At 37.2% G+C, this 24,244-nt stretch overlaps 1 protein-coding gene across 20 annotated transcripts in view; it reads left to right on the top strand.

Annotated features, from left to right (window-relative positions):
• The window catches only part of LOC129359565 (neurexin-1a), a 245,119-nt gene that overhangs the window by 115,981 nt on the left and 104,894 nt on the right, over window positions 1-24,244 (top strand). For 16 of the 20 annotated variants that reach the window (XM_055029224.1, XM_055029228.1, XM_055029225.1 and 13 more), the window contains 3 exons: window positions 624-814; window positions 1,612-1,785; window positions 4,292-4,411. In XM_055029224.1, coding sequence (XP_054885199.1) covers window positions 624-814; window positions 1,612-1,785; window positions 4,292-4,411 — 485 coding nt within the window. Of the gene's footprint in view, window positions 1-623; window positions 815-1,611; window positions 1,786-4,291; window positions 4,412-18,479; window positions 19,518-24,244 lie in introns of those variants that run through there. The other 4 variants (XM_055029243.1, XM_055029242.1, XM_055029241.1 and 1 more) reach the window with 1 other exon arrangement.

Below are 24,244 nucleotides of genomic sequence, written 5' to 3'. Positions count from 1 at the left end.
GGTCATGACTTTCAGAATAACAATGATTACACATATGGCAGTTTTTAATGCCAGTATGCTACAACATAAGAACAATTTGTCTCTTATCATCTCTGTGCCAGAGTTTCTACCAGAAGGCAGCAGGCTGTTACCATGCTGTCTAATCTAAACAAAGGAATGCACAATACACAACATGAAAGATGAACAGCTTCACAGAAGTGTATTTGTCCTTTATTTTTAGCAGTCGTTCTTATTTCCCTTATTTTTGACTATCCAGTGACATCAACAAATAAAGTCATGCAATTTAATTACACAATTCGACCTGTGTGTAAAGTTAGCCTGGAATGGTGTTACTTTGATGTCAGAAATAAACTGGTTTTAAGAGAGCTTCACACACTGATACAGTTCTCTTTGAATGTACACACATCTCCAATATATTTTTCAGATTTTTGTTGTACGTTTTTACTCAGTATTGTAAAACCTCAAATCGTTACAAAGCAATGATAATAATCATAATATTTTATCTCTAAAAGAAATGTGAATGTCAAATTTCAAAACAGTTTGCCAATAATCCGGTAATATTAGGGATTTGTTTTATTCTAGTATGCTCATGTTTCTTCATGCTGTTCTGTATCTGTTTCCAGTTATCTTCACTATGTGTCTGACCTGGGGAATGGAGCCCACCTCATCAAAGGCAACTCAAATAAACCCCTAAGTGACAACCAGTGGCATAATGTCATCATCTCCAGGGACACCAACAATCTGCACACAGTCAAGATTGACACCAAGGTTACCACACAGACAACCTCAGGAGCCAAGAACCTTGACCTGAAGGGTTAGTTCAGAATTTACATACCCTTACTGCACATGTTAAAGGTGAATGTGCCCAAATGCTCATTAACACAGATGACAAATCAACCAACTTAAGGTACTTTGGTTTTTAGATGTGGTGAAAACAAGTTGCTGACGTTCAACCAAAGCTTCACAATGAGGATGAAAGTTACTTTTTATGTGGCTTAGTCATTGATGGCAAAGGGACATGGTGCTATTAAGGTCTAACTAATGAAGTGGTTGGGGAAAGTGTGTTAGTATAAAATATGAACCAGTGATTTAAAGTGAGAAAAGCAAGTTTGTGATTGAATTGCATAACAGGTTGGAGAAACGCTGCAGGGGTGAAAGGCACAAAAAAAGCTTCTTTTCATTACTAGGTCTCAAGTAGCCTTGAGAAAGAATTCATCTGTTTTTTTGTCACAACTAACAATGTGGAAATGTTGCAGCAAACTCAGACAAACAGCCTTGGATAACATTTATTTGAAAAGAGTCACTTATTGTTGGCTTGAAAGCAAATTGTTTGGGTAATTGGTGTTCTACCTGGAAGGATGTTCATAATGATGAGGCAAATATAAAGCAATTGTGGAATGTATGGCTTACGCTCATAAATAACATAACTTTATAAAAAAATAATAATAATAATTTTTTTGGGAAGATTAACAATTAATCAGCTTTTCTTGTCTTTTATCTGGCTATAAAAAGCACAATAGCTTGCTGCAAAAAATATTGACAGGAAAAGTTCTGCATTCTATTTTATTTCCACCAGAGGTCAGCATTGTTCCATTTCTGATTTCTTTACAGGAAACCTTTACATTGGTGGGGTGGCTAAGGAGATGTATAAGGACCTGCCCAAACTGGTGCATGCCAAGGAGGGTTTCCAGGGTTGCCTGGCATCGGTGGACCTGAATGGACGCCTCCCAGACTTGATGTCAGATGCTCTGGACTGTGTGGGACAGATAGAGAGAGGATGTGAAGGTGAGAGGCCACAAATGATGAGCGAGTTCCTGATGGAAGTATCTTTTAGTTTATTGTCTTTGTATAGTTTTAACCTTCATTGGTTGAATATAAATAGATGAAATATTGTTTATTTTTCACTTGAAACAAATAGCACAAGAGACCAAATTCCTTTTAACTCATTTAAAATAGTTTATTAATGTTCTCCCAGAATATCATCAGGTGTGACTATATATCACATACATATCTTCAAGCGGGATTCCTTAGCAAGCACAGCCACAAAGAAAGCCACACTGGTAACTTGTGGCATGTAATTTAATGTCCATAAAGCATGTAAGTATTCTCTTTGAATGAATCAGCCTCCGACACTCTTCCAGAGGCGATCATTTCTGTTTCACTTGGTTTTAATCTGATTATTCTCTTCACCGTATTTGTACTGCCATTGTTACTTCCCATTTTATCCCTATTCTGTGGTACACCATGCATGCTTGCTGGATCTGAGATATTTGGCCTGAAGCGATCCTTTTGAATAATGGATGAAGCCTTTGTTGCATGTATGAATATCATTTTCACAGACTAATATGTACACCATATCCAGAGACAATATTTGATTTTCTTTCTTCGGCTTCAGTCGGTTAGTTTACTTTCTCTTTTCACCCACTCGTTACCGTTAAGTACTTCTGATCTTTTATCATGTTCCAGCGTGACAAAAGTAATCCCATTCAGCTCTTGTGAAGACCTGTCAAACTAGCCATTATCAATTTGTACCACACTCAATCAATGATTGCTTGAAATAGAGTCAAAACATTTTTTGTAGGTAATTGTGATGGTGAAATTATGATGCGATGCTCTGTTGCCAAATGTTTATGATAAAGCCAGACTCTGGGGAATATGTGTTTCATGGGAATAGTAGCAATTATTTACTTTTACTTTATAATAGGATTTGGAGAGAAGCTATTTTTTTATTTTAGTAATGTTTTACTCTCTTGCTCTTTCTCTGGACAAATATAGCCTACTTTGTGCATCCTGCCTCAGAATCTATATTTTCCCCTCTTTTTCCAAACTTTGTGCTTCTTACTAACTGCTTGTATACTTTGCCTTTTCTTTTCCTATTATTTTGCCAACAAAAGTTGCTTTGACGAAAGCTGACTTGCAAGGTAGAAAGCTTTGTCTGTCTAAAAATGGCATTTGATATCCTCCCCTCTTCCCTCAAATGCATTTGAAACAACAACCCCCACACCCCACCACACACACACACACACACATAGAAATACCAACACCACCACCTTCACACAGATTTTTACTAACCAGGTTTCTCACAAGATGACTGCCTCGTGTACCATTCACTCACTGGCATCAAGAATGGCATCAGTCTCATTGAAGTACGAGAACCTTGGAACTGATGTTTTGTTTTGCAGTCCTGTTCCTAGTATCTGAACATTAACTGTATTTGCAAGACTTTTTTTATTCATTTATTTATTTATTTGTTTGCATACTTCACATTACTTTATACCACACAGTTTTGCATGGATTTATAAAAAATTATATCTTGTAGGTTAAAAATTCCAAAATTGTTCAATTTTATATAGTAGATTCAGGATATTTTTGCCAACCATCCGTTCTTGTCATCTTTTGTACCATTTTCTAACATTCAAAGTATACAAACAATAACCCTCTGAGATGCTTTTTAGATTGTCTTTGGAGTGCTAAAATATATCTACCATGCATTTAAATTAAATCTATGTCTGATACATTCACTATCCACCGCTAATTGAAATATTATTGTTTAATGAAATGTAACATTGTCTGAGGACTAATATAGAATCTGTTTGGATTTACAGTCGATGTTTCTATTTATCATACGGGTTATGATCATATGGGTTAAATGGACTTTGGAGCGTGTAACATGCCAGGACTCAGCCTTTCCAGCAGAATATTGTGACCAAGTGGTCATTTTATCTGTGGGTTGTTTTTAATGTTTAGACTGGTCTATGTTTCTGGCAGGATATGCTGAATATGGTGTTATACAGTTACTAATTTATCAATCTTGTGTTGAGTATAAACAGTAAAAAAAAAACACAATATATTAAAACAATTGGTGCACTTGTAACTGAAACCGAATCAATGCTATTAAATAAAAACAGTTACCATAAATAATTGTACAAATACAATTGAGATGTTTAAACCACTGATGAGTGTCCAAACCTAAAAGCTCCAGGTCTTTAGCTATTTTCTAGAAGTGTTTTTTTTTTAAGTATATTTTAGCTTTAGGTTTTTCTGTACATAATTTTTACCTAACTAAATCTGAGTTTGGTAAAAATGGGTATTCTGATTTTGGTAAAAATGGACATTGTTCACAGTAAAAGCAGCAGTAATTACAAAAATGTGACACAGCTAGTTGTGTATGACTTTTATGAGCAAACATCCAATTGAAAAGCCAATTATCCATACTTGTGACATTACATACATGTTTTTAGTTTGAATCCAGTCTTATTTTCACTAAGCTGTGATTTTGTTTTCAATTCAGGCCCAAGCACTACGTGCCAAGAGGACTCGTGTGCCAACCAAGGTGTGTGCCTCCAGCAGTGGGAGGGCTTCAGCTGTGACTGCAGCATGACAACATTTGGAGGACCACTTTGTAATGACGGTAAGCTTCTAGCTTTTCCTTCTTTGCCTAAACATTAAAAATGCACTGATCAGAGATATGTAGCCAAATTCTTTTTTATATAAAGCTCTCACCTGCAAAAGGTTACAGATTGTTGGCCAGCTTCTACTATGTTCAAAATATTGTATGTTCAAAATATTGTTTTTTACCCCTGGTGTCATGGGCACTCAAATTATTTATATTAGTATCAGAGGGAACACCTCATGTGTGAGAGAATGGTATCATTTCAAGTATGTTTTATTTTGTCAAGCAAAGACAAAAGCATGATGCAGTTTTAAGCTCCCTGAAGCAAATCATATTATTAAACTCTATTCTCTCAAAAATGTAAACCCTATTTTAACTCTGAGCTTTTCAATAGGCTGCCAACTTTTACAAATCCAGGATAATCCATGGCAGATACAAGTGGCCCAAAACAATCTGAACAAGGCAATCTTTCTGTAACACATTATGCTTCCCTCACACTTTGCCGTTTTCCTTGCTTACACGTATTATCCTAAATAAATTACAAACATGTCTGTAGGAAATAGTTTATTTTTACAGCTAATTAAACCATTGACATCCTTTTTAAACACTCCTTTCCTGAAAATAGCTAACTTTATCTTTCTTTTAGCGTTATGCTTCATTCAGTAACAACTTTGATATGGCATAATGTTATTTTATTAAAAAATTGAAAGGCTTTCTATGTACAGAAGCTAACATAGATAATATATTAATATATTGAATTCAGTTAAGTAGTTCTGTAAATAATATATTGCGTGTTGCACCTGTATAGGTGACATGATTTATGTAAAGTCATATGCACCACTAGAGGGAGTAAGATCCACATTTAGGTTCATTTGAAGAAAACACCAACAGCAGTCTGGCATGCAAACAAATAATTATGTTGAGGAAAATGCAATCATCTTCTGTTGTTATTTTCAGAGTGCATTAATTCATTGTCTTGACTATTGTTAATAGAGCAAACAATTTCAGGCTTCTTCAATCCATATTTTCCTTTATAATAGTTTGGTAATATTGTTCTCTCTTAAAAGCAGTGAAACAATTTATTATCTAAACTTACTGCATGCTCATTTATGCAGGATAATATCGCTGCTGCTTAGTGCAAGGGTACTTCCTTATGCAAAAGATGCAAAAGGGGGGTTGTTTGGCCATTAATTTTTTCTGCAGCAGTTCACACAGTAAGGGGTCATTGGGCAGAGGACTGAACTGCATTATGGAGCAAAGGAAGAGAGCAGGCACTTCAGTGATGTCACCAAAGCAGAGGAGAGCAGTACAAATGTTTACGCATTCTGTGTCACTTCTACTAGTTTGAGAAGATCCTATCTTTTAACATTAGAAAGCCTTGCACCCAGAAAATATCTGCAGCCGATGAGAGCACTAAAAGTTTCTGGTGTCTGTGATCTTGAGAGCTTTTCTCTATTCTCACCTTTCATAGCTCAGATTCAGTTTGCATCAAAAAAGAGGAATGTTGCTACAGCGAAGCAATATTTGTATTGATGAGATCTTGTCTGTTAAAGGGATAGTGAAGTTGTGATTTTTTTTCTTTACTTTCTGTTGCAAATGTGGAGCCTAATGACCCATGGAGCTAACCGACAGGCTAAGTAGCATGGGCATCCTTGTTCAGGATTATGTTTCAGAGAACTGTCCCAGGTCCTAATTTGAGTTGGTAAAACTGATGTAATTGTTTCTGCTAACCTAAAAAGAGCCAATGTGTTGAATTGGTTAGCAGGCATGTGTGATATCATAAGCATACACAAAATACATATTTTCAAGAAAGCTTTTCATTGCAGAAAATCTGATCTTAACTATAAAATTGTGATGCAAAATGGGTCAAGTTGCACACAAAGTCTGAAAAACCCCCAACAATAATTGGTTGAGTTTTATATTGCTTACTGGATTGTTATGGAAATATGAAAATAGGAGTGAGAGGCATTTGAGAAAACATGCATTTTAACTAGTAATATATGCATTTCCGTAAGTTATTTTGGGCATTGTGTCTCCAACAAAAAAACACAAGGTAAAACAAACATTCAGTAATTCCTGGTTCCCTGTAGTCACAACAGTAAATCAACCTGCAAACATTTTTCTTTTTATCAGTGCTAATCACACCAGCATGACATACTTAGCTGCATCTGACACCTGCAGTATCACTGATAGACACTTTTCATAGCTGGTAAATTAGAGAAAATTGGTGTGTCTTATGAACTATAACATTGCAATTAAAGTCATATAGGCAGCTTTCAGGCATGTCTCTAGAGTCATTGTTATTGGTGTAAATGATAGAACATAACATGCGTGGATCTAATTTGGCAGTGAAGGAGTAACTTAAACTGATTAGGATACTAATTAATGTCACAATTAGTAATATAACTTTCAGATGTAGTTGCTTAAGAAAATGATGAAATATATTTCCCTAATTATATAATCGCAGACAACTAATGTTGTTATTCTGCTCCCTGTGAACATTCTTCAACAGTTTGGCTGGTGGATTGACAATTTTTCAATGGGGATTAAAAGCTTGGCTGCTCTTATATGGAAACACTGATCTGGTGACAAACAATAAAAGAGCAACAACAAACATATTCTCGATGAAACATGCATATTGGAGAATAATCTTATATATTAATTACAACCGTTCAACCGCATTTAATTGCTCCAAAAGGTTAGCTCCTAGAATGACAACTTCATTTGCTGTCTATTGTGAGTAATTAGCATCACTGTTGTGATAGACTAAACAAGAAAATTACTAATATGTACAAGCTATACAGGCTGTTCTAAGGAAGCAATAACAGAGATTTATTGGGGTCACCTAGTGACCCTAATGGCTCATGGCTCAGTGGGGCTACAGTAATTGACGCTGCTGTTCCAGGGTCGATTCCCGGCCCTGGGCCATGTACGGTATGTCCTCCTCTTCTCTCTCTGCCCGTCTTCCTGTCAAGCTGCTAATACATCAAACCCTGTAGTGCCAATAAAACCTTAGAAAAAAAAAAACAATTTCATCGTTAGTGTTTTTGTTACTTCTAAACTTTTGGTCGGGCTTTTACTGCAGTTGCATTTGATGTTTAGTACATATTTCCACATGTGTTAATTCATAGCTTGATGCCTTCATTGTGAATCTACAATGTTAATAGTCATGACAATAAAGGAAACTCATTTAATAAAAAGGTGTGTCCAAACTTTTGGTCTGTACTGTATACATGTTGGCAGACTCTGCTGAGTCCACTTCCTTTATAAGACCAATCATGTAATTTTCTAAAATATAAGAAAAAGTGTGTTTTTCTATCAAATTGAAAGAAATTGCTCTGCAGATAAAGAGCCGGTGTTGGACTGAAAATCCAGTTTCTGAGTGAATTAAACATTTTTGGCCTGACACTTGTGGCAAAATAAAACTTCATATTTGCATCAATATTTGCTGGGTCATGAGTTTTTCCCAATTTTTTATCTTCTGAGTTTGCCCTGAGCTATCTTCTTCTTTTTTTTTAAATACACATACTAAGGAGCTTTTGCTTAAATGTGCCTAAAATATTAGCAATTGTTCCAAATGTTGCAATCACTGCATTTCATTCTTCAGTGCCTCTTAGTTATGCTCTGTGTGTGTTATAAAGCATTTTAGCTTCTGAGAACACTGCTCCTCTTTTTTTATTCAAATTGATTGGCAGGGTGATGAAATAGAGACGAAAACCACCTCTTTATCATCTTTAAATATTAAATTCAAGTGACATACTCAGACTTTGGAAAGAAGGTTTAACCTTTATATTTATACAAGCAAATTTAGTCCCTATAAACATACAATCAGTGTAAAAATGAAAGAAAAAAGAAAAAAATACGGTAACCAATGCAAATCAAGCCTGACAATTACTCGCTTTCTCAGAAAATGCCACCTTTGGATTGACAGCGCTCTAAATTTTGATAATCATAAATTTGTTATGTCCCAGTAGACTTATGTTGCCAAAATAAGCCAAACTGAACATACTGTTGAAAACACTGCAGTTAGTAAAATTGACTTGTGAAGAAAAAACATATATTTTATTGTGATTCATATATTGTTGTTCTGCAATAGCAAAATTATTCTGACAATTATCTACAAAGCCAGATACTGGAACATACTAGGCATGTGGATTAGCTGCTGTTATGCATTTTGTCTTCTCTGTAATGTCAGCTGGGATTGTACAGATTGCATTTAGAAAATTGCTTCTTGTTTCTGCATGTGAGAGGGGGCCTTTAGCACCAATCTAGACTTCTTGAGGGAATTAGCCTGCAGTGGTCAAGTATCTGAGGATAATGTACAGTGACAGAGTGGCGTTTGTTGTTGAACTAAACTGGGTTGGTCCTGGCCTTTATGTAGCTTTTTTTCTTGCTTCATCGCTCCTCCTCTGAGTCTTATTGTAACAGCTATTAGTGCCATGTCAATATTGGATCAACAAAGAAAACTGTGTTTGTGTTGAGTCCGTTGTCAACAGCTGAACATGTAAAGACCTAGTGCCTTTAAGGTGGTGGACATTGTTGTGTCCATTTACACTGAGCATATTCATCAAATGTCCCACATTCAGGATGTAGTATGCGATTATCCAAAAGAAATACATGTATTAAAAAAAATCATATTTACTTCTCCACATTCCTATAGCCCCTCCTCTTCCCTTCTCTTCTCTGCAACTGCAGAGAAGTGAGAGATTATTGCATTGGCCTAAAATGCAGAAAATTCAACTAACTGGTTAAGGAGATAAGCTAGGAATCAAATTATCATAATAAAACAATATTAAAAATGTACAAATGCATGCAATCCAACACATGTATTCCAGAAGTTTCCATCTCAGCATCACTGCAGCAAATTCTCTTTTAGTAGAACCAGTAAAGATTACAATAAATTATTTACATGAACATTATTCTTGCTTTAGATAGCCACTTGTAAATTGTAAAAAAAAATTTCTCCTTGTAGAATAAGGCCTTTGTGCTGTAAAACACTGCTGTCTGGAGACTTCATTAAAGCCAGGCAAGTACTGTATCTGTGCTCTAGAAACACCCAGAGATAAGACCATTTATTTTGATTTTGATAAATATAAGCGGACACCCTTACCAGTAATGATGCCAGAGGAAAGGAGTGATATTATCCTTGCCTGGGATATGGTCCACTTTTGTTGCATTTCAGCCAAACAGATCTATGGCTTTAAAACCTTTGAGTCTTGTGTGTGCTGAACGCTTGACATAGCTTTAAACAGACATTTTGCCTTAAGATAAGAGAGAATCGGTCTTAAGTGCCTTTGTGCATACACTTCAGTAGACATTTACTCAAATGTGCAAGGATGCTTGCAATAATTGTAGCGCATTCAGTGTAAAGTTTAACTGATCAGCTGAGAGGCTATGCAGAGGTGATAGCAAGACTGCTATTCTATTTGTTCAGATAAACACTAATACTAACTATTTATATGTTTGACAGCTAAATTATGACTATGATAAAGAATACCAGGCTAGGGGCATCCTATATTGGAGTCTTTTTTACTTAAGCTGTTGAAGTATATTAACCTGTTTACTACTCAAAACTAAAAACTATCAACAATTTGTTCTAACAGAAGATTCTATCTGTGCTTTTGAGTTTTTCTAAATAAGCACTTAAACAAAATCAATAAACACAAAAGTGAGTTGGAGAAAATTAATTTACTGCAAGAAAGTGTTCACAAATTATCACTATCTAATCTCCTGCAGAATATACCAAACGGACCCAATCTATATCTATTGGTTTTTATTTCTAAAATACTAATACCCCTTTCAACACTTGTATTTAAAACCTCAGTCATGGGAACCAGCTCTGTTGTCCAAGTGCTGTGTCAGGCCATGTTAAGTAGTTGTTTTTTTTTGCTGCAGTAGTTATTCTAGCTCAGAGTGGGTGGTCAGTATCCTGCCTGATTCATTGAATAATGTGCTATGGTAATTGATTGTCCAGTTTTAATGGGGTTTTTTGTTTGTTTGTTTTTTCGCTAAGAGAAAGCAGTGACCAAATGTGGTCAAAGGCTGTTGGCATTGAGACAAGGTCTCACTTTCTAAGCTAAGTCTGCTAAAATGTCAGTGAAAAAAATCTATGTTTGGGAAATTTTGCACAACTTTCATATTTGAAGGAATAAGTAAATGACAAAGATTATATTTGCATCTGAAATGACTCCCCAGTAAAGTATGTTTTTTGGGGGGGCTTTTAAATGCTATGAACAGTATTATTTAATATGATCTTGTTTATTTACATTGTTGGATACCTTTATTCAGTCACAGCTGAATTCCACATACAGTATGTTTCCTTCCCAGCACTTTCTGCTGATTAGAATCTCATGCAGAAGTTAGCCAGATACAGTGCAGTGATAAGAGCTTAATGTTTGAGGAGTTTTTTATTAATTGGTAGTCTTGGGGGACATGTTGACTTGAGGTGAGAAGCTTTTGTTCCTCCACAAAACAATACTAATTAAAGTGTTGATACAGTGTCTCAGCTAAAGTATTCTGTTGGGAGGCATAATAACACGGTGCATATTCCCCTCTCTCATAAACTTAGGCTATTGAAGATGAACCCCAGGAGAACTATGGTGGTAAAGTATGATTGAAAAAAAAAAGTTTGCTTGCTTATGTTTACCTCAATCGCTTAACAATGATTTATGGCTTTTGTCCTGTTAAAACGAGTTAGGGTAAAATAAATTAATGATACTCTAGTATGGCTATTCAGAGAGTACAGACCTGAAATGAGTGTTTACAGTTGTTTGTTTTTTGACTTTCTATGCGTTTTGGTATATATACATTTCCTCCTGTGTGTTTAATATTTAATTGGTGTACACATAACTTAATTCATTTGCGAATTGAATGGTTTGTTTCCAAGATCTAGTGTATATTTCAAGTAAATTGAATCTTTTCAATACTTACATTTGCTACGTGGATCTTGGTCCAAGCAAATTTTTTTGTGACAAAATAAAATTACTCTGTCTGTGGCATATTTTTTTTTCCCCTGTGGAAAAAAATTGTATAGTCTAAAATGTCATAAATTACAATTAAGTTTAAATACATTAAACATTGCATACATTTTCTAGAAAATGCATAAGCCAATATGTATACAACTAAACTAAGTTGTTATGCACACCTGTAAGTATGGCAAGTATTTTTTTGTAAAATAAGTTATCCTAAATTTTCAGTATTAATTAATCTATTTATTGTATCAGCAATATGCAAGACAGTCTCTGATCAAATGCAGATCTTGCTTTGAATAGGAAAAAAAAAATAGAACAGAATTGTCCTTGCACTCGACTTACAGTTAAATGACAGATTTTATATGCATCACTAATCAAATACTGTTTTAGCTCTTGTCAGCAAAGTTGGAGAGAACACACAGATCAATCAGTATGCTAGCCAAAGTGGGTGCAAGTCAAAGAGCTTTCTTCACTGGATTGTGTGTTGTGTAATGGACTCAAAATGTTGTTTTTGACTGAATATCTGATTTAAGCAAATGGCATCTGCTAAAGGCCAGACAAATTATATAAAAAGTGCCAAATTATACATAAAATGTGTAAGTAGTAGACTGAGGTTTGATGTTGTGAATCACTGTAATGTAGTTGTTGCAATGCATCCATAGCGTTTCCAGCATAATGGCATCTCTTACAAAACGCCTACATCCATTTTTCTTTTGTCAATGCAAATAATTTAATCGAGTGAAGCTTGCACTTTGAGAGTACAGAAACGGCTGAAGTCACACAGTCACAATTCATGCACTGAGCACTTCAGTTTAGCCCTGTGCATATTCAAATTTTGTCATAAATGGCTCTCGTCCTGGAAAGGTCGGGGCTGCCATTGCTTTCCCCTGGATGTGTTTTTTTATGTGCTTTCTGAAAGATATGAGCATTTTGTGTGTTTGAGGTTGCAGGTAAGCACATTTTAGAGATGAAGTACATCAAGAAAGTTTACTGAATATCTATTCACTGTGAAGCTGCATACCTGATTTTATTTTGGTCAGCCATGCTGCTATTACTCCTTGCCAAATAAGCATCCAATGCACTGTACAAACCCCTTTATCTCTGTGCAGAGGCATTCATCTTAATCACACATTCCCATGCAGCGTGTTACACTTGCCCAGTTTTTAGTCTTATTGTGCAGATGTTGCACAAACTCAAGGCAGATGATAGCATTATGTGAGACACATCTTTAATGTTTAATAGAATGGAATCATAAAGTCGTGCTGATCTGCGGATCAATGAAAAATGTTTATGAATGGATTTACAATCATTCCAGCTGGATGCAGAATAAAAACTGAAGTCAAATGTCAGGAAATCATCTCATTATTTCTTAACTTTGTCCCTCTTAATTAAAAAAAAATAGAAACACATATTCCACTTGCTACACACATTCCTCACCATCAAATTCCAGAGAGGTTACTTCTTTCTCAATAAATAAATATCTCTTTGAAAATATGCTTATTTAATAAGAACTGCATTTTGAGAACAGAAATGTCTATACTTGGCATATTTGTTGTTCTAACACAGTTCTAACTTAGTCAACACAGTGAAGGAGTTCAGTGCCAAAAAAGCTGTGGACTCCTGAAAGGAGGAGACAGTCTGTCCTTGACCTGGTCAAGACAAAGCGCTCTGAAACAGCAGCTGATCTACTTAGGAAAGACTTCAGAGGAGACAGACTCAGGCAGACGGTGTGGCCTGGTGGCCCACTGCATCTTGGAAGCTGTCAGAGGAGATGGAGAGAAAATCTCCAGAAAACTGCTGACCTGTGACCCCTATCTCTCTCACTGACAGTTAGGATTTGGTTTATGCATTCTCAGACGCATCATCATCACCACACACTCACCGACTGACAAGCATGTAAGTGTGTCTGTCACACACACAAGCTCAACCTTTCTTTGCACGTACTTTCAATGATTTTTGAATCATATTTCCTATGTGGTTGATTTAATGTTCATTTAAATTGATTCATGGAAATGAATTACTCTGCAAAAACATTGTTTATACATTAGGAGGGAAAAAAAGCCTCTTTGTCACATCAAGCATATTCCAGAGGCTTTCTCTCCATTGATTGAAAAGAACAAATGAAATCTAGTTTCTGAGGAAACAGTTCAGTTTCCTAAAATACCAAAATCCAATCTGTTTATCCTCTATATATACAGGCACATGTTAATATATGACATAATGATACCTTATCTCAAATACTATTATCTATTTTGAACCCCCCTCAGGCTTTGCATAATCAACAGCAGAAGAAGCACAAATATATTTTTGGTTGCAACATTTTACGTAAATGAGACATTTGCATTTTTGGGTCTTCTCTGTTTACATGTATATATGATCTATTTTGTTAATATAATAGTCATCCAGTGTGTGACAGCTGTGTATATGAAAACTACTCATTTATAGGAAGAGCTAATCACATAATGATGAGCAGTCACAGCTGCAGTCATCATTTAAACCTTAAACTATGAAGCTTTGCATTGTAAGCAAGAGACGATGAGGTGCAGATAATTTAGAGACCACCAGGCTGAGACCTCTTTGCTCTATGCTGTTAAGAGTTTGCCACACTTAATCTAAGTGATATATAGTAATCTGCACATACCCACTGTGATGTACACAAACAGTATTGACAGACTGGCCTCCCTCTGTGTTAGAATAATGTGCAGCCTATTTGTTTGTGTTGAGTGTTGACTCCCTGTGTTTGTCCGCTCTTATCATGTCACATCTAGCGATGACTAAGACGGTGCCATGTTTCTATTTCCGTACTCTTGCACACATTAACATCAGCGCTTTGTGTGGTCGGTTGCTCTCTGTGCTAGAACTTGTGATTTTGCCTGAAAGACTGATGACATGTTTGATATTCACAAAAACCCTCACTGGCTGAAAAGAGCAAGGATCTAAATTTGTTTTCTGCCTTTTTCAATGGAACTTAGCGCTGAAAACGTTTCGGATGAGGAGTGCAACCATGACTGCTTTCCACATTCTTTCTTTATATTTTTAAATCAAAGTAAAACTTTGAATATAATATTTATAAATTGCAGTCAGTTGCTCTTTTATAGCCCTGCTTTATAGTGGCTCTTAAAAATTTACCCACCCATGTTCAAAGTACAAATTCTTTTTAGACTTAAGACTTAAGAAACATGAATAAAAATGACATTTATTTTAAGTTTTGGTCAGTCTAAAACTGTAATTTTCTTCTGGTGAATCAAGTTTTCTACTTATTTGGATGTATGATTTGACACAGAGTGGAGCTAAAAATTAAATATCCCTCTTGGGTTCATCACCAAAACTGAAAAATGCTATTCAGTGTTGGAGCAAAACTGAATAGAATTTGCTCACATTTTCATTTGTCTTAAAAAGACAAATGGAGCTGGGTGGATCTCCGCAGAGCAGATCCAGGGGAGAACTCAGGGAAAACAGAGAAAAAGAGTAATCATCAAGCCATGAAATACCAAGGAGATCAAACACAAAAAATATGGAGAGCTAATGGTACGGTATGGGTTGACACTCAAACTTGCAATCTGCTCCTCCTATGCTCCAGCTGAGCTTGATGAAAATAGGTGTGCAGAAGCACACTGCTCAGCGGCACCCTCTGGGGAAACCTGCAGAGATTTTGCCAGATTCCTGAAAAATTGTAAAGATTACATATTGCATTAGAGCCAGAAAATGTATTGTGGTCTAATGTTTTTAGACATAAAAATGAGTCGGCTTCACACTATGCATCAAAGATTGGCACATAGTGTGTTTACTTAAAAAAACAAAAAACAAAGACAAACTATCACCAAGTTGACATTGTAAACTTCTTTTAGTATTTCAGATTAGCTGCAGAACCAGGTCTGAGTCAGCTTACACTGAAAATATCTGATAATTGTCAGTTACCAGTCTCTCCACAGCAAATAGTCTTTTTTTCTGTTTTTCAACATACTGTTCTCTGGTCTGGAAAAAAAATATTTCTACCAAACATTCACAGAGATGAATGTTTTTCTAAGCTTGACACAGATGTGATTTTTCTTTCACACATACAACACCTGGTTCATGCTTCCAAGCCACATCCGTTTAGAGGAAAAGCAGTCAAACGGCACCTAACTCAAAAACACATTATTGCTTTTTGTTTTGATTTAGCTTCATTCAGAATTCTAAAAAATGCAATGATTAGGATGCCACATAATTAGGCTTGATTTCTTAAAATAGCAAGAGTTTCCATCATTGAGGCTCTTGGGGAGAAAAAACATTTCTGCTGAAGTGGCTTCAAGAGGCTTTCCCTCTCTAAAAGGTCTCTCCGTGTCGCATAAAAGTGTTGTTTGAGGGCTCTTTGGCTGATTTTTGTGGCCTTCTCCCAGACAGGTCAGGTGCTCTTGCTCTTATTCAGGCATTCATCTGTGGCTCTCCCCACATTTTTCCTTGAAATTTCAAAAAAATATATACCGGTATATATTGTTAGATTTTCCCTTGTGTAAACAATTAAATAATTTAAAAAAAATCTTCTTTTTAAAACTAAAGCTCTAAATCGTATGCCAAAAATAAACTCAGTTTATCTTTGTGGTTTGAAATATTTGATTTTACGCATTTTCTGCTTGCACTTCAGACTTTCAAAGAAACAAAGAAAAACGTAATAACATAGCAGAGATAGACTTGAGGCATCACCGCCATCAAAAACATAACCCTTTGGGCCTTAAATAGAAACAAAGGGAAGCTGTGCTTGGCTTTCAGTCAAGGAGATATCTAACTTAATCTCAACAGGAGCTGAATGAGAACAGTAGGAAGTAAAGTCCTTTAATAGCAGGAGTGTTAGTCTTCGAAGGAGGGTTTCTCATTTTGTGGCAAAGTCTCTGTAATCATCTGGCTAAAAGCACCTGACATCTGTAACTGTGTTTAAATTAGTTTAGGTTGTGGTCTCCAGGTGTTTGCTCTGATGCAGGGGGGAAGGAAGCCTGTTGAGAGTGTTTTGCCTGAAGCAGAATGAAAGGTAGCTTTTTTTCTTAACCGTTTCACTCTCAGTTTATCAAATTTCTACCAAAACGGTTAGCGCGAAGGGTAGACAGCTAATCCTTTGTCTTTTTTCTTTTCTGTTTTGGCAGAGAAACTGAGTCAGAGCGCTGTCTATATTAGAAATAACCTGATTCAATGGGAAGACTTAAAAAAAAGATATTGTGCTTGAATGTAGTTAAATTAGAATAATTTTCTGTTTCCCTGGATTTATCAAACTTAATCTTCTTATTTTCTGAGTATACCCATGTACATTTTTGCACTTTAGAGTTTCACCACTTGGGGGCACAAATGAACAAGTAAGCAACATCAATCCTGCTATGTGTCACTTAAATAAAAGCAAATTATTAAACATCAGTGTAATTTTTTTGAATGAATTTGGCAAAGTTTACAGTTTTGCATTTTTGTGTCCGTTTCTCTTAAATTATTTTCCCTCTACATTCCACCTAAGAACCCAAACTAAGTTTGGTTGTTGCCCTTGGATAGAAATCCAGATGGATTGCCTTATTAGTAGACATTATGCAGAATAGGCTGGAGGTAATTATAAAAGTGTATACACGTTCAGCAGGAGCATCCCTTTTCACTAATGCAAACGAGAAAAGAGCTGTGGGCCCATACTGCTGACTCTTTTGCACCAGGTGGCTCCACCAAGTTATTGAGATTCAAAAAGGTGAAAGGACACAATTCCCTAATGTTTGCAGCATCTGTTTACCTTTTATTATTACTTATACAAAGGACCACAGGACAACTCTTCTGGACTTGCCTTTTGTGGTTGGGACACTTTCACAATGCATTTTATGTCCCAATTACTCACTTTCCGCATATGAGTCATGCTTTAAAGCTGTTTTCTAGATTTCCTCTGAAATTGACCTAAATGAATTGCTGTTTGTCTGTCTTTTTTTTTTTTTTTTTTTGTCAAGGCTTGATGCCTTGTTTTCATTTAAACAGCCTTTTGAAAACTAAAGCAGAGAAGGACTTCTAATCTTGTATGTCATTCTTGCTAAGATGGCTTTCTCTGGCCATGAAATGCCTGTGTATTCCCTGTAAACCGTAAAGATTAGCTCAGCAGTACTTACAGTGTGTGCGTTTGTGTGCGTTTGTGTGCGTGTGTGTGCGAGAGTGTTTTTTTTCCTCCAGCTCAGAACACAGCGTTTCGAAAGGGAGAATGTTGAATGGCCAGTGTGCAAACCAAAACAGGCACACTGCAGCTGAGCCTTGTGTTCTTTAGTCCCAAACTCTGAGCACTCTTCCCAGCTGAACCAGATTGTGTTTATCAGCAGGGCTTTTTATGTCCACATGTTCCCTACTTTCCTGTAACCCCCACTTGCACATAGAGCCTGCGATCAGCCTTCCTCTCTCTTGTGAGGAATGCTCTTTTATTAGCAGGCAAGGCAGCAGACTTACCCAGATTCAGCACCCCCTCCCTTGTGGACAGTTCTCAACCACTAGCTCTGGCAACTACGTACTTTGTTGACACATCTGATTGCGTGCGTGTGTGTGTGTGCGTGTGGCAGAGCGAGTCTGCAAACATGCAAGACAAAAAGAACGAGAGCTGCAGCATCATCTTTTCTTTAAAACCTTGTTGACACAGCAGAGCAGGGGAGATTCGTTGAGAAGGAGGTCTTGGAGGTGATGCAAAGGAAAAGTGCAACTTTTTTTTTTTAATTACAGAAAGTTGAGGGAAAGAAAAAAGGCAGATTTTAAGAAAGAATAATGTAAAAAGATGGCATGCTTACAAATAGGGAAGAGATCAGATGTATTTTGTTTTTTCCGTTTTCTTTACTGTTTGATATTGTCCACACAAAGCGGAGTGCCTTAGAAACGGCTGATGAGAGAGAGAAAGTAGAAAGGGATGGTGAAAGGAATCAGAGCTGGGGGACATAGCATCAGTCCCTGCTATTCTGCCTAAATAGGCTCTTCCTCTGCATTGCACTCAGGCTCCAGTGATTCGCTATGTGAATGCAGCCCATTTGCATAGCCACTCTCCCTCCCTGCTTCCTGGCTGGCTGCTGAGCCCCCCTCCCCCCCACCCTTCGCTCTATCCTCCTGCTTCTACTCCTCCTCTCTCCCTTCTTTCTCTTGCGCACATCTTCTGGAACGGAGCTGCTTCTGCTTCTGCCCGTGTGTGTTTGAGCGCAGGTTCTGCCCAGGGCTGCTCTCAGGTGCTTGTCGCTCGTGTCGCGTGGTCTCACTGAGAGCAGAGAAATCTAGATGGGGAACGGGTGCGCTACTTGGCATAACTTACAGGTGCAATCACGCAGTCTGTGCCTGCCGCTGCACATGCAAATGAGCCGTGGATTTAACTATGGTCTCATTCCTCTGGATGTCCTTTGAGACCACTGGAGCAGTAAAAGGAGGGAAGCTCAGAATGTCTGCTTTGATTTTCTGAAGAAATCCAGTTTGCACAGGTGTTTTCAGTCTCTTCCTGAGTGAGCTGTCCTTTTCTGCTGGCAATTTTAATTTTTGGGAATATTTTTATTTTTTATCCGGAAATGGTTTTAATTTTGTGAGTGCTTAATAGAAAGATAAAGAGAGAAACAGAGAGAACTAAGGGAATTGGAACAAGCTGGGAATTCTTCATTTCTGCTTGAAGGTTGCCCTAATTTCTTGAGTGAATGTTTTTGCATGATGATTTATATTTCTTTATCTGCCCGAATGCTGCCACGGATTTTTTAAACTCAATATTAAACAGCAAGAGTTTTTTTGTTTGTTTTTTCCACAACCAACATTTTCCCTAGTTTTTATTTTTATTTTATGTATTTAGTCTTTTTCCCTGTGGATTTGTTTGAGGGTCCGTGGTGAGTTTTGCAAAGGTGAGAAGTATGGGGCTGTGAAGCTTGCCAAAGTTTCACCTTGATCTGCTGCCTCATCTGGCTACTCAGGAAAGATGTTCAAGGGCTGGAGTGCACAATTTGCTCCCCTGAGGCCCATTGTAACGCCCCTAAAGTGGAATTCAGTGACACTCAAACACCTGGTCCTGTGGCTTGTTGCCTTGGGCTTCGTGGCGGGCTCAGAACCAAGTGCTGTGGAGAGTCTCCACCACATTCATTCGTCCCATGGAAACAAGCATCACCATATTGTGCCTATTGCTATCCACAGATCACCTGCATCCCTAAGAGCAGGGCACAGTAAGTATTCTCTTTTTTATTCTCTTCAGACTTTCATCCTGCAGTGAGTTCTTGAGCACAGCACCATCTGTTCAGTTGTCCTTCAGTGGTTAATATTGACACTTAAAAATGTCTAAGACTGAACAAGTCCCAGTTAAGACAGTGTTTTCTTTCTGTTAGCAAAGCATGCTCTCTCATGACTGAGATTATCCATATCCATATCTCCAGATGCTCCGCTGTGTCCAGATTAGAGTGGATTAGGAGGTTGAGGCACTCCATGTTGCCCCGAGGTGTTTGGGATAGACAAAGATGAGTTGCCTGCAGCTCTGCAGGGTGTCAAAACATTTCTGGCCCCTGCCCTGAGTGGAGTATAGAGGAGGCCCCCTTACCCTGTGTGCCAAAAAAGATGAGTTAGAAATTCAAAATGTAATTTCAAATGTTAGACTGCAGTATGCTTCCTTCACTGCAATGTGTTGGGGAAGAAAAGGAGGAATTCTCTGTTTTGTGCTGATCTCCACTTGACTTGTGTGGATGTTTGCAGAAGTTTTGAATCAAATTAAGTTTGAGACTGATGCAGAACTCTATCTCTTTAGTTATCCCACCAGCTAGGCCTTTTGTGAGTGACGTAACCAGTATTGGTGAAACACTGACGTAATGCTGAGGTACCCTGAATTTCACTCAGTACACTGTTCGCAGTATACCGCTTGTTTAATTTGCGAACAAATTAAACAAGCGGTATACTGTTAACATTCTTTGTTAACATTAAGGCGTAAGAGGATAAGTGACAGCTCCACTACAAAGAATTCCTGGCACTCAGAGGATATCTTAGTTGTACACAAGAACAGTTCTTTGTTCTGGATCAATGGGTAAAGTTGGACTATCCCCAACAAAGAAGTCAGCATGCCTCAGTGATTATGGCAGAGATGCACAGTTTGCTGACCCACTTAGACAACAAGACAGGCCAATTAGGCCAATCTGCCATGACCCGCCCTGAAAGCACACCACAGACCTTGCCCCTTGCCTTCCCTAAGAACCTTGGGCGCTAGGGCTCTATGACTTAGCAACATAATTGGGACTACTGATTCTGTCTTCCAGAACTTTCTTTATAACATGATACAAGTTTGGTAGATAAATTGCAGAAGGTAGATAAATTGAAATTAGAAAGACGTGCCTTTTGGCAAGGTTTCTGTTTCTGGGACAAATCCAACAGTTGTAAAAAGGCCCGGTGCTGTTTTCTCTTCTGTGACATTAAGGGGTTTCTTTTAACATGAGTTTCATATTTGCTGCAGCAATTATAAGTTTACTGCTTAGTCAATAAACTTTCCTTAGTCTCATAATTTTACAAGTCAGATTTTTTTCCAGCGTTGTCTGAAGAATTACCATGCATCAAAACAACAGCATGAAAGTCAATATTTTACCACTTATCTTAATGCTTTTATGCCTCTACTTTAGTTTTAGCCTATAGTGTGATTGTCAGTGTAAAATTATAATCCTATTTGCAACGTTTACATAACTGTACATAACTTAAACTGTTAGTGTCACATTGAATTTAACGTCATTTCAAGTGATTTGGCCAAACAAAGCTGGCATCCTCCCTTTTAGTGTTATATGCAAATTACTTGTTTGCATCCCAATGGATCTAATAAAAAATGCTACTTTTCCTCACTTATATTATACTGATCAGTAAAAACTTAGTTTTACACAAACTTTTTCCAATATTGGTTTTGCCTTTGTTAATTAGTAAAGAGGGTATAATTTCTTCCTTGTTCTTTTCTGCATTAACTTGGTAAACACAAGCTCATCTATATGCTGAAACCCTAGAACTACAGAGGGCACACATATTTTTTTATATGATTGTATAACAAGAAAAAGTATTGTTTTCTTTGTATTCCACTTGAAAGTTTGTCATTGATTCATGTGGAGAGAAGGAAAAAGATTAGCATGGTCAGGATGTATGAAATTGAGTTGGAGTGTGATGCATTGTTTGTTTAGGGTGAGCCGTAATGAGGTTCAGACAGTATCAGCTGTGAGTAGTAGATATACCATTTATCAAGGATAAACTCCCCGAGGTGATAGTTCTCTCTTTCCCAGAGATGAATATGCTACTTGATACACTGAATAACTGAATTATCATATTTTCTTCTGTAGTCTACCTGCTGCTTGTATTCATTAGCAGTGGATAGATGAAATGATCAAATCAATAGAAGAAGTATTTAACGGTTCTAACCTGTGATACTCAGATCATGTCTTTATCTGCTGCACACAAAATAAACTGATGTTTTAATGTGGGAAAAGCTATTTTTATTAATCTTTCAAAGTCTGTTGTCTGAGCTCAGCATAGAGCGCTCTCCATGTTCTTATTGTTTTGTTTAACATTTTGGGTTAATTTTTGTGACACCGAACAGTAGTTATTGCACATGTGCCTTGCAAAGCTGGCTGTTTAACATTTGATCATTTTATAGAAAACACTTTTTGTAATTAAAAATGACAGTGGCATCATCATGCTGTTTGGATCTTCAGAAGGATATAGAAACTGTTTAGAGTTAATAGATGAGCTCAATGAAGGGACAGTTTTTATGCTCCTGGAGATTTTTTTTACTTCTTATTACATCATGCTAAACAGAATTGAACATAAAACTAAACACTCTGTCCCTAGCCTGAAACATGGTAGTATCGGTATCATGCAATGGGGATGATATTGTTACACGGGGAAAGGATAAGTGGTCCATTTTAATTGGAAAATGAATTAAACTGAATAGAAGACAGTCTTGAAAGAGTTGTAGGTGGCAGCATCATGACATTATAAGGATAGCTTGTTAGCTAAAGAATTGTGTTGAGCTTCACCTTCCAACAGGACCTTGCTAAACACATAACCAGAGCTGTAATGTGATGGTTTAGATCAAGGCATATCCATGTTTTAAATGGCATAAGCAAAGCACAGCCTTTAACATAATAACATTTAAAAACCACGTATTTATTTTTGAGCTAGTTAATCTGTCACACAGAATACCCATACTTTGATGTTTGTGGTTGTCACATCACCAAGAGCTTTAAGAGGTGTGGTACATTCCCAAATCACTGTGTTCAGGAAGTCAGCTATTGTATTCATGGTGGCTACACATCCTACTTACTTAGCACATCTGCAACAGCACCCCACCTCACCTGCTGCATCACCCACCACACAAATCACTTTTGTGTCCCAAAGCCTGGGTTGATCAAAGTCACTGAAGCAATTTAAGTGATTATTTATCAATTTAAAAGCTTTTGAGTTTCAGAGTTAATGGTTGAACATTAAAAAGACTAGCATTGCAATGGAGCACTGCTGAGACAAGATAGACAGATGGAGGAAATAAAAAAAAATACAGAGAAGGAGAAAACAGCAGATGAGGAGAGGGAAAAAGAGAAGGGTAAGGAGAAAAAGAGAGAGCAGGGCAAAAATTTGATGATCTTTGGTGTTGCCTTGCTACCAGTGTATTGTGGGCTTGTATAATATAATTACTCCCATGTCTCCGAGCTGATGCCATTCTGTGATAGTGTGAAGATGACAGTATCTTCGCCTCTGTGAGGCTGCAGAGATGATAGCTGCCCTGATAAGGATCTGAGTACATGTTCCTCTGCTCTAGAGGGAGCTGGGTAGTTATTGACCCAGGAATCAAAGACTGAAGATTGCACTTGTTTCATTCTCTTCTTCCTCTGATATATGAGAAGCAAACACCCTTTTTATTTGGGTGTGCGCTTTGGGTCTTCAGCCTACAGTACTTGAATCTTATGATACTTTCCTGCTCTCTCCTGTCTTTCCTTCCTCTTCTCAGCCACTCGGCCTAACTTGCCCTCATCAACCACATTGGTCTGCATGGTCTATCCAAGCAGAAAGAGTGGGCTAGCTTTTGTGCCTCTAGTGGTATTTGCTCGTTTTCTACGGTGACCATGCTATGGTTGGCATAAAGGGAAATAAAACCTGACTATGCATGCGGTGGGTAGTGAGAGGTCAGCTGAGTAATGTGCCCATCCTCAGATGGGAGACTTAGAAGATGGAGAGGCAGAGGGAGAACGAGAATGAGAGTCCCCTGTTTTGACTGAAGGGGATGTCTGTTCTTCTCAGTTGCTCAGGTCTGGGATGAGCTTGAGTTGGTTAGCTGTTTACCCATAAGCACTTAATGAGTCACCAACAGCAGCATGTATTCAGATTCATTATTCAGTTTTTCTCTGTTTGGATTTCTCTATTTTTCTCCTTTTTTTTACAAATCAGATAAACAATAGTTAAATATCTGCTGCTTATACTTTCACTCTCCAAATCCGTGCACCATATATATATATATATATATATATATATATATATATATATATATATATATATATATAGGGAGCATATAGTCCCACTGGGGACTACATTATTTTTTTATATTTTATTTATCTTCACTGCGTTTTCCACCTTGTTTTTAATGTTTTTTATTCACCTACTTCCATGATTTCATTCTGTATTTCTATTTGTATCCTTGACCTACATCAACTCAAAACTTCTTTTCTCCACAATTGCAAACATTTCACCGTGTTACTGACATTGCACAGGATTAGAGACTTGCATAAATACTGATGTTGCTTGGAATGGAATATGACCATACTCTTACTGAGCTTTAGCTGCTGAAGCTAAGAACAAAGGAGCAAAATAACCTTTTGTGAAGAAAATGTTGCGCAGAAGATGAAGAAAATAGGATTGTAAGAAAAGAGAGTAAAATACTTTGCACCAT

Source organism: Poeciliopsis prolifica, unplaced genomic scaffold (genome assembly GCF_027474105.1).
Source record: "Poeciliopsis prolifica strain line A6 unplaced genomic scaffold, Auburn_PproV2 SCAFFOLD005, whole genome shotgun sequence".
Lineage (NCBI taxonomy): Eukaryota > Metazoa > Chordata > Actinopteri > Cyprinodontiformes > Poeciliidae > Poeciliopsis > Poeciliopsis prolifica.
The sequence above is the reverse complement of the archived record's forward strand: the minus strand, read 5'-3'. Positions and strand labels throughout refer to the sequence as shown.